At 38.6% G+C, this 12,016-nt stretch overlaps 1 protein-coding gene across 1 annotated transcript in view; it reads right to left on the bottom strand.

Annotated features, from left to right (window-relative positions):
- Positions 1-1,445: 1,445 nt before the first annotated feature.
- LOC129942740 (bifunctional glutamate/proline--tRNA ligase) overlaps positions 1,446-12,016 on the bottom strand; it is a 34,890-nt gene continuing 24,319 nt past the window's right edge. The window contains exons 7-9 of the mRNA XM_056051786.1: positions 2,844-4,685; positions 1,841-2,772; positions 1,446-1,777 (exon numbers count right to left, since the gene is read on the bottom strand). Coding sequence (XP_055907761.1) covers positions 1,621-1,777; positions 1,841-2,772; positions 2,844-4,685 — 2,931 coding nt within the window. The 3' untranslated portion in view covers positions 1,446-1,620. The remainder of the gene's footprint in view (positions 1,778-1,840; positions 2,773-2,843; positions 4,686-12,016) is intronic.

Raw genomic sequence — 12,016 nt, forward strand, 5'->3', positions numbered from 1 at the left:
TTAATGTTGACGTGGGAGCTCTGCACTATTCTTTTAAGGTTGATGTTAAAGAAATTGCATGGCACCACATCACCTTGTCTAAAGCCTTTTTTTCAATGATAGGTTCAGGTAAGTTGTGTCTGACCTTTATGGAGCAATGCGAATGCTCTTTGGCAATCCTGCACAAAGGGACGAGTTTGACACGGATGCCAAAACTATACATGGCTATATACAGCTCGTCCATGTAGGTGCTGTCATATTCGGCCTTGAAATCAATGAAAAAATGGTGGGTGTAGATTTGATGTCCTTGGGTTTTTTCAAGGACCTGCCGTAATGTGTATATTTCATCGACCGTAGACTTTCTTGGTCTAAAACCACACTGATAAGGACCAGGTTGTTGACGATGGGCTTAAACGTTCACATATAGGTATTACAGCAGAGAAGATTTAAGATTTAAGATCTATAGTTGGTGCAGTTTAGAGGGTATCCATTTTTCAGGATGGGGCAACATTACTGAAGTTCCATTAATCGGACATGCTTTCTTCCGACCATATCTGACAGACAAGTAAGATGGCATTTAAGCCATCTGCTCCAACGAATTTGTTAGACTTCATTTGAGATATGGCAATCTTTACTTCGTTTGAAACTAAGAACGGCAGACGCTTTTTAATTGCATCTTGGCAATGTGGCCACTGGTTTTCGATGCATTGTGTTGGCGGCAGAGAACTTCGAGAGGTTACTTGTAAAATGATCTCCCAGCATCTCCCTGTTTTGCCTAAGGTCTGGAAAACCTAAGTGCTACTTTGGAAACAACGAGGTAGTGGTACGAGTCGTTGATAGTTCGGGCAATGATGATGCTGGAAGCGTGCCTAGGTTTGATCGCAATATGGTAAATCTGGTTGACCATGTTGTAGATGTTGGAGTGTCGAAAACGCGTATGGGCAACATCGATGAGCTTGAATCCGTTACCGGAAATGTTGTAGTGCAGGCTGTTTTTACCCATTATTCCATCAAAAGATGTCTTCCCTCTCAGCTTGCCAATCAAAACTCAAAACACAATTTTAATATCGTAGCTGTTCTTACTTACTTATATCAAAATGACAGCTCATTTTACTGTCTATTGGGTAAAATACTTCATGATGGTGGCTCAAAAGCCGTTAATAATATCTCGTCGGCTTTGGAGGTGAACAAAACCCAACATAGGTTGCTTGTGCTCGAAGCTCTTTAAAATAAATATCCTCGTGATCATTTTGCATAACCTGACAAGTGAGAAACTTTGCCCTTTCAAATTCATAACTTATAATTTCCTCTTAATTCCACATAAATACATTTTGACTTACATTTTCATTTGCTAACAAACACCTTAATCTAAAATATGGTTGCCAATATCAAAACCTTAAAGATCAATTAGGTTAAAGTGGAAGTTTTTTCCTAACTTCAGGTCTCAAACAACATAAAACACAAGATTTCTGTGACATACTTACGAATCGAAAATTAAACGATTTTATTTGAGTTGAAATAACTTAAAAAACAATTTTAAAAGAAGCCAACAACTTAGCAACAATTAAAATAAAATTGAATATAATCTCGGAGCATAATAAAAGAAATCGGTCAAACATAATTATGTGATGGTTCACTCTTTTAATAACTTCTTCCGAACAAGCAGTAGTATTTTGGATTCTTGCTACAACTTGGATGGATGCATTTGTCTGCCGATGTTATAGCCGCTGGTTGATCGAATGGTATGCAGAGTGACTTTGCACCCATGGCTGGAGCACCAGGCTCAGCTTCTTCATCCCTTTAAAAATAAAAAAAACTTGTTTTAAATGTGTCCATTCATTGGGCTTAAATTATCACTTACCTTGCACTATCGGCCTTGATTTGATCCTCGCAGCTTGTTTCTCCACAGAAAGGTGTCAATAAGATGTTCTTTTGATCCAGGAACTTACAGAAATCGCCCCAATTTTTAGTCACCTTCGTGTGTTGGCTGAGATCAGTTTTCGCCTTGGCAAACATACCCTCATGGATGGTTTCAAGTAGTTGACTTATTTTCTGCTCAGCATTTTCACATGAAAGTATTAATTTCTCACAGGTATCACGACGCACTGCTACCAGTTGATTGGATTTCATGTCTTTTGGACCGATTTCAATGCGAATTGGAACACCCTTAAGTTCCCAATGGTTGAACTTCCATCCTGGCGAATAATTATCCCTGTAATCTCCCTCACATCGAATTCCGTGGGAGTTTAGCAAAGCTTCCAAGCTCTTGCAGCTTTGTAACAGCTGTTCACGTTCATCGTCTTTGGTGTTAACCGTTATGCCACAAGGAACGATTATAGCTTGAATGCAAGCGACATGAGGTGGAAGGACAAGTCCCTGATTGTCAGCATGAACCATAATCATCACTCCAATTGTTCGCGTTGTGATACCCCACGAGTTTTGGAACACGAATTGTTTCTTTTGTGTTTCTGGATCTTCATAGACAATGTCAAACATTTTTGAGAAGTTTTGTCCCAGATGATGACTGGTTGCACCTTGAATAGCACGACCACTCGCCGAAATAAAAGCTTCAACCGTCGTGGTATAATCTCCACCGGCGAACTTCTCTTTTTCGGTCTTACGTCCCTTGACCACTGGAATAGCCAGCAGATTCGTGTACACCTGGGCATACAGATCGAGGATTTCTAGAACCTCTTTGTCGGCTTCCTCCTTGGTTGCAAAGGCAGTGTGACCTTCTTGCCACAAGAATTCTCTAGTCCGCAAGAACGGCTGTGGGTGTTTGAATTCCCATCTCTATAAAAATAAAACAAGTAAAACCTCAAATTTGGGTACAGAGTCAAATAATAAAATCTTTTAAGACTTACCACAACGTTATTCCACTGGTTCAACCGGATTGGCAAATCCCTGTAGGACTGAATCCATTTTGCATACGCGGGATACATAACTGTTTCGGAGGTGGGGCGTACGGCAATTGGTTCGGCTAGATCTGACTCACCAGATTTAGTTACCCAAGCAACTTCTGGAGCAAAGTCAGCTATATGATCCTTTTCTTTCTCCAAAGCAGCCTTGGACACGAACATGGGGAAGTAGCACTCCTTGACGCCCATTTTTGTGATTTCACCATCGAACCACGTACGTATGAACTTCCAAATGGCAAACGACCAATGTCTGAGGATGTAGCAACCCGAAACATCGTAGTACTCAATAAGCTCACCTTTCGTTATGACTTGAGAATACCAATCGGGAAGGTTATCCTCTTTAGTGGCTTCCAAACCCAAACGGGTCTGTTTCTTTACAGCTCCGGTTGCACTTTCAGGCTTTGGAGATTCCTTCTTAGAGGGTTTGGCTGGTTTTGGGGTAGACTCCTTTTTTTCACCAGATTTTTTACTACTTCCTCGTGCTGCAACCGGAAAATCAGTTCCAGTTACTTCCTTATATTTGGCTTTGAGTTCCAACAGTAGCTTAACTTCAGCATCGATTATTTCCTTAGCTGCGTGGCTACCCTTTGCCGCCCTCACCTTGTCTCCCTGTTCATTAATTTGTTTTGTGAGCTGTTCCTTTTCATCTGTCATTGCAGCTGCAACTGGCTTTGGTGATTCGACTTGAGCTTCTGGTGTCCAGTCTTTTCCGGAAATACTTTTGAATTCAGCTTTTAGAGCCAATAATGCTTTTACTTCAGGTTCGATGGTTGCCTTAGAAGCTTTTTCAGACTTTAACTTTCGAATTTTGTCTCCTTGCTCTTTGATTTGCTCGTTTATGCGTGAAAGGTCACCTTTGACAGGCGATGCTTCTTTTGTTGAGGCGGGAGGTGTTGATGCAAGCGCTGGTGCTGGAGCTGTGGTACCTGGTTTCCAATCTGATCCCGTAAGGCTCTTATAGTCAGCCTTTAGAGCCAATAACACCTTGACTTCAGTATCAATTGCTGCTTTAGCGGCTTTTTGGGCCTTCAAATCGCGAACTTTTTCACCTTGTTTGGTGATTTTCTCGAGTATAACTGAAATTGCTGAGTTATTACCTTCACTGGCTGGAGTTGGCGAAGATTCTTTTTTTGTAACTACTGCAGATGCAGAAGCAGGAGTCCAGTCTGAGCCTGTTAGTTTCTTGTATTCGGCCTTGAGTTCAAGCAATACCTTTACTTCAGCATCGATTGTCGCCTTGGCAGCTTTTTCTGATTTAAGTTGACGGATTTTGCCACCCTGATCAGTTATTTTATTGAGAATAGCTTCGGTACCAGATGCTTGAACGGCTGCAGGTGCTGATGCTGCTGCTGCTTTTGCTGTTGGTGCCGGTGCAGCTTCAGGTTTCCAATCTTTTCCAGTGGCTTCCTTATATTGTGCTTTGAGCGACAATAGTACCTTTACTTGGGAGTCGATATCACTCTTGGGGGCTTTCTTTGCTTTAAGATCTCTAATAAGATCACCTTGTTCTGTTATACGCTTGTTTATTGAATTGGCATCACCTCCAGATGACGCGGCGGATGGGGCTTGAGCAGTTGATGCTGCTGTTGCAGGCTTTGGTTTCCAATCGCTGCCTGTTGCTGCTTTATAATCTGCTTTAAGCGAAAGTAGCTTCTTTACCTCGACGTCAATTTGTGCCTTTTCAGCTTTTTTAGCTTTGAGATCACGAACAACAATACCTTGGCTAGCTATTTGCTGATCTATTGCATCGGCGGCAGCGTTTGCGTTTGATGATGGCGGAGGAGAAGCCTGAGGAAGATAGTTTATTATTATTGAATCTTCATTTGTGTACAGTATATTATAAGAAAGTGTTGTGCCTTCACTTTTTAGATGTGATCCAGAACACTATTGAAATCTGATCAAGTCACTATGTAATCTCTTTCAATTTATAAAAAAAATGTATTTACGTTATGAAATTAATTGCTTCTAATTAAAACAAACAGGTAGGTCAAGTGCAATCGTCATCACCTTAGTAACTACCATAAACCTCACCTAAACCATTCGCGGTGGCAGTGTTTGTTCAAATGAATGATGAATCAACATAAAACTGACTAAAAAAAAACAAAATTTATACATTTCTGTGAAGCGAAGTCGGTTAATGCCAGCTTAATGTTTAAATTGGAGCTGTAGGTATCTTACAGTTTACTCTTTACTGCCACCTCAACCAGTTTTTGTCTTTCATTATTATTGCATAGCGTGCGTGCTTCGCTGACTGATATGTGGCTATGGCGATGATGACGACGATGACGGTGTGGCAACCAAAAGTGTGAATACTTTTTTACTTTCACTTGATTTTGATTGTGTACAGTTGTTTTATGTTGAGTTGAATGAAACAGTAAGGGGCTCGCCGCCGCCGCCGTCGTTACTGGAACACATGTTGTTAACAAAATACTTATACATACAAGCTTTAAATTGTGTACATATACAATCGTATATATGTATTTGTATTGATTTTCAGATCGATTAAATTGGAACTCTTTTTAGTTTAAATTTCTTGCTTAACAGGGAAGGGAGTTTAATGCTTATTAAATTAACTGAACCCATATTACCAATAACAACTTGGCCAATTCTAATCATGAAAAAGAAGACGAATTCGTTTGCTGTTTCAAAAAGTATTAACGGTCAGAATTTTAAAATCACTCTTGATGACTAAAAGAGATTCATTCGAGCTTGATTTGCCAGAAGGACCTTGGCTGAAGTTTCTAGAGAATCAAGAATTATGATAGTTCTCAAGTGAGCAGTAATTTTAATAGTTTTTGGTTAAAACAGCGCAGAGTAAAATTCAACTATTTGAAATCTATTTTCTATGCTGTCCGAATTGTTATGAAGAAATGCCAGAAAGGTTTTATATGCCTCAAACACAAGAAAGAAGATGTTACAACGAGCAGCAATTATAGAGATATCATGATGTTGAGTACCGCCTATAAGATAATCTCGTCTATTCTACAAGACTATAATCGGAAAATAGTGTGGCTTGATAGCAGACAAATCAACAACCGATCAAATTTTTAAACTTAGGCAGGCGATGGAGAAATATCTAGAATTTAATATTCCGACTTACCATTTGTTTTGCTATAATAAAAGTCTTACAACAACGCAGTTGTTTCGTTCTGCACAATGGACAGCTTTCCGACGCATTTGAAGTACTACAGGGAGTGATACAGAAAACATTAAGCCATTTGGACTATGCTGACGACATATGCTTAATGGCAAACAGATATGGAGACCTCAGCCAAATGTGCCACTCTCTTCAACAAAATGGGGAAGTGGCTGGCTTAAGGATTAATCCGTACCAAGTTAATGTTGTTTGAGTTAAATCCATGCTGCTATATGCCTGCGAAACGTGTGTTAACCGCTGTCTACGTTACATCTTGCACATTCGGTGGCTACAAACCATATCTAACGATGAACTGTGGCTCAGGACTGGGCAAACAAAAGTGGATGTTGACAAAGCGTTGCAAGTGGCGCTGGATTGGCCATACATTGAGGAAGCCGGACGACAACATAGCAAAGCAGTGCTTTCAATGGAATCCTCAAGGTAGAAGGCGGCCTGGAAGGCCAAGAAAAACATGGATATCACCTGTCATGAAAGAAGCTCGGTCCCAAACTTGGAGACGTGGTCCCAGCTGAGGTATCGTGTTGGAATAGAGAGAGATTGAAAGAACTGTTTGACGCCCTATGCTCCAGGAGTTTAAGTGCTACTGCTAGCAGCCGTAAACGAAGAAGAAGAAGAATTTGTTTATAGACTTTAAGGCAGCCTACGATACCATAGTCATGGTAAAACTATACAACGCAATAATAGAATTCGGCAGCCCAAGTACATTTACACGACTATGTCCATAGATTGACCATGACTAATATAATAAGCCAAGTTAAAATAGCTTGATTGCTTTTCAAAACAATCAATTTCTACAATGGACTCCGACAATGCGTTGGTTTAGCCTGCCTCCTCGTGCTTCTGGCAGGTCAACAAGAGGGATCATCTTCAGCGGACGAGAACAGAAGAAGCGAACAAGCTGTAAACGATTCCTTCACCAAGGTCGAGTAGCCGGCATACAATTTGGCGCTGCACATTACTGATAAATAAAGTGTATATGGTGGCGTCGACTCCGAGAAGAAGGTCAAGGAGGCGGCGGAACATGAATTTGAAATAGTGTAATCCTTTGAAAACGTTGAGTCAATTTTAGTAGCAGCCGATAACAAAATAGAAGATTATACGAGGGCGTTTGCTGAAAACCAAAAGAGCCTACTTGAGTCTGTCAAAGCTCTTTAGATCTAGAAACCTTACTATAACTTCAAAGCTGTTGATTTAAAGGTAGATGGTTCTGCCATTACTCACATTTGGATTCGAGACCTGGGTTCTTAGTAAAAGGCACTCCGACCTCTTAGCCGTGTTTGAGAGCAAGGTTTTAAGTTTTTGGATCCTCATCTGAGGAAGGATGATTCCGGAGAAGCTGCAATCATAAACTGTAAGCAAGATGTTATTGTGACAAAAATTAAGTCCTCCAGCCAAAAACATTTGAGCGAAGAGGAATCAGCTTAGAAAGTTCTCTGTTGTACATTTTAAAGCGTGCTTACACTGGAGTGATGGCGTAGAGCCTTGACGTCCGGAGCCTTGGGCTAGCGATCGGTAAAAAAAAAGACTTGTTACATGAGACCAAGACCGGATCCCGATTGGCGATGGTTATGATTATGAGATGAAGATAGCATTACTTTTTTTTGTAGTTAAGGGAGTTTAGATTGTCAAATGAGATTTTTCACTTGAAATCGACAAGCCTTACCTTTTTGTATTTTTTTATAACAGTTATTTTGAGAACACACTTATATAAATTATAAGTAAATTATTAAAAAAAAAAAAACTGTAAAACAAATTTGATTTTCAACAAGAACAAACAAATATAAAATTGTGTCTCAGGGAGATTAGATTAACAAATGGTACTAATTCATTTGAAATCGACAAGTCTGAGGCATGATTTTGATGTTACAGCTTTTTTTTACTTTCTCATTTAATTTTAAACATAAAGATTTAGCAAAAAGCTGTAGTTTGGACGGCCTTATAAAAAAAGGAACTAACTAATAAAAGTTTAATTGTTAAAAATTTTGAAGTGACTTAAGATTGACCATTTTCCACATCCTTAATGTTCATCGTAATTTCGTCACCACACTCGGCGACAAAGCATCGAACATACAAAATGCTGGCTTATCAATAGATGCTTTGTGAGGCGAAACTAAGAGCGCTTACATTTAAGCTGGAACTGAAACTATACCCAGACAGACAAGAGCTAGATTCCTGGGGTGGAATCGGCTAAGGCGATTGTTGACTATCAATTTTTTGATAGTCAAATTGACTATCATTTTCATTCCGTCTGTGTAAGATGATTCAACTCAATTCAATTCGATTGAACAATTTCAGATTCAAATTGTCAAAATTAATTGTTGCCTTGGTGAAATTTTAAATTGATTCTTATAAAATATCTAAATAAAAGTTTCAAATTGGCTGATTTTGAATAAAATTCTTACTTTTCTTGCTCTTTTTCAAATGTCGTAAGCTTTGTCGGTCACAGGAATGTGTATTTTAAAAGAAACAAAGTGAACTAAGAAAATTTTCCAGTCGTTTGTGTAAACGTCTGGTAGCTCTATTGGGAATAAACAAATTTGTTTGAAAACGACTATCATATTTTTTTGTGATGGCTTTTTAGGTATCAATTTGACTATCACCTTATGTAGATCAAATTCGATCATTTTGATTGTCATTTATCAACAATCACCTTAGCCGATTCCACCCCTGGATATCCCAAGACACCTGGGACAAAATCACATATCGAATAACACTTTAAATTACAATCGATTCAGAAATTGATGCCCAGCGGAAATTGATTCTACGAAACGAGTTTACTGCATCTCATAAGACAGTGCAGCGGTGCGTGGGACGTGACAAGAGGGAAAGGGTCGACAAACTTGCGGAAAATGCGACTGGAAGGAAACCTCAAAAACTGTAATAACTGGCGCGGTATCAAAGTTCTGCCCTCAATAAACACCAAGTAGGATTTCAGTGGCCGATCGTGCGTCGACCACATCAACACCTTGCGAATCATACTCGAACAATCATCTGAGTACCAATCACCGCTGTACCTAATGTTTGTAGATTCTTAGAAAACGTTTGATCGGGTCAATCGTGAATGCATCTGGAGATCGCCTATTGCGAGTGGAATCCCTGAAAAAATTGTTGCTGTTATTAAAGAATCGTACAACAACGCAAGGTGTTTTGTGTTGCTGATTGGACAGCTTTCTGACTCCTTCGATGTGCGTTAAGGTGTGAGACAAGGAGATTTCTTGTCACCAATTCTGTTTTTGCTGGCGATTGACGATGTGATGACTGCAACGGTGGGTGCAATTGAAAGACACGGTATGCAATGAAGTCTGTTTGACAAGCTTAGCCACATAGATTATGCTGACGATATATGCCTCATGGCAAACAACACGCCAGGCTTAAATTAGATGTGTCATTCGCTGCAATTGACTGGCTTAGGATTAACACAAATAAGACCAAAATAATGACCACGGGCCAAAGCACACAAGTTATTCTAAGGCAGGGGACCATAAAGGAGGTCGAGCAGTTCAATTATCTGGAAAGTTGTATAGCTCTCGATGGCGGAACGGACCTGGATGTTAACAGTAGAATAAACAAAGCCCGTAGTGCATTTGGAATCCTTTCTCCTGTGTGGAACTCTAGCAAAATATAGCTGCGCACCAAGTAAAAACTCTTCCAATCCAACGTCAGTGCTATCATATGCTTCTGAAACATGGAAATGCACTGCCAACATCTCTAGCAGACTACAAGCTTTCATTAACCGTTATCTGTGCTCTATTCTGAGGATGCGGTGGCCGCAAACGATTTCTAACGTTGAGCTCTGGAATAGGACCGGCGAGAAAAAATTGGAAGTAGAAATCATGCAACGGAAATGGCTTTGGATAGGCCATACACTGAGGAAACCGGACAACAATATAGCAAAACAATCCGTCCAAAGGAGTCCCTAGGGTAATAGATGCGTTGGAAGACCAAAGATACCTTGGAGTTCATCAGTTTTGAAGGAGGCTCGGTCTCAAGGGATAGGTGGAAGGATCTTGTTGCTGCCCTATGCTCCAGGAGAAGTTAAAGCGCTGCTGTACTTGCAACCGGACAACATATATATTTTCCTGATCACAAAATCTAGAAGTGCAAGTTATTGTGGGTAAATCAAAGTACATGGATAATTTTTCAAATAACTTAAATTAATAGTAGCAACCGAAAACAGTACAGAAGAAGAAACGCAAGCAACCATAACTTCAAACTTGTTGGTGTACAGAATCAACATCCTTCTAATTACAAATGTATCCAAGACATGAGTGCTACTTAGTAACCTTCCGGAAATCATGAACAATTTTTATATTGTTGGGAAATTTTTCAAAAATTTCGGTGAAATCAGTACAAAAAAAAACATTTTCCAACTCTTGCTCCATCCAAGAAATGACTTGCACACAGGAATGGTTGAGAGTTGTAAGTCACTCGGCCTTGGTTCTCTACCGGCTTTTCCACGTAATTTCTTTTTTTTTACTATTGCTGAGAATTTTCTTACGATGACTTTCCATACTAAAGATGGAGTTTTGTTCAAAAAGCCCTATTTTTAATTATTTTATTATTGTGATTTAGGGAGTTTAGATTATTAAATGGGAATTTTCATTGCTAAGACTTTTTTAAACTTATTATAATAGTATTTTTATGTACTCACACAATTGAACAATGTTACTGTAAAATCAGCTACTTTTGATGAACCATAAGGATTTTGAATATGTTATGTTATTTTCAAGACTTAGAATAAAAACATGTAAAGCAATGTAATTTGGTCGATTATTGCGTCTTAGGGAGTTTAGATTAGCAAATGAGGTCTTTTCTTTTGAAATCGACAAGCCTAAGATTTTTAATATAACAGCTTTTTTATTTTCTCATTTAATTTAAATCATACAAGAGATTTTATCAAGAGCTGTACGTATACTACACAAATTAATTTAATTAATAACTTAAGATTAAGAGTGAAAATATCACTGACTACATATTATGTAGAGTCATATCATAGTTCTTATTTAGAACACTTTTTTTATTTTAAGTTTAACTGGTTTTCTCATGAAAGCAAAGCTTAAAGGTCGCGTTAAAAAAAACTAAATGTATTATGCTAATGATAAATCAATACAACACTGCAATAAGACTCTTCCAAGAACTATTAAAAAATAACTTTGTAAACAAGTTAATTGAATCCGGGCTACATTCCATTGAAAAAATATGTCATGTTCATCCAACTCACCAACAACACAAATACGAAAATAAGTGTTCAATAGGAAAAAATCCCCAAATGTTCTTCAATACTATACAATATCACCTTATTTTCAAAATAACTTGAGTTCCCAAATACATCGTCATAAAAGATCCACATACCCTCCTTTATTTCTGACACAAAGCTCAATAATTACTGACTTCAATAAGCTACCGAAAAAATCACCAAACAACGAAACCTACAGAGCTGCCTTTACGGAATGAACCTACACACACAAGGACAAAAACTGGTATTTTGTTTTCATTGATGGTATAAAAAATCAACACGGCACTGCTTTCGAGGTAGTTGATGAATTTGGAAAAAATGTTTGTAAAAATATACTGCCCGACTTTTTATCTATACTGTCTTCCGAAGCCACTACAATCCTGTTAGCAACAAAACTAAGTAGGAATCGAAACACAAGTATAAAGGCAGTCTTTCTACACTTAACGCTCTAAGAACTTGGAAAACACTTATACAACCATTTAATCCATAAAAGGTAACCTAATAGCAAACAGGGACAAAATTAAAATTGTATGGATACCTGGACAAGTCAGCCATAGCCACATATTTGAGAAAAAAGTTGACCCAGAATTCAATTCTGTAAGGGAGAAGTTTTCACCATTCATCATCTGATCTTCAATTGCAACTCAATGAAAAATAAAGTGCTTTGCATAAGTATAACCACATATGCGAAAATAAGTTGGTCCGGATGGTATCCCCGCTATTGTT

Source organism: Eupeodes corollae, chromosome 1 (assembly GCF_945859685.1).
Source record: "Eupeodes corollae chromosome 1, idEupCoro1.1, whole genome shotgun sequence".
Classification (NCBI taxonomy): Eukaryota; Metazoa; Arthropoda; class Insecta; order Diptera; family Syrphidae; genus Eupeodes; species Eupeodes corollae.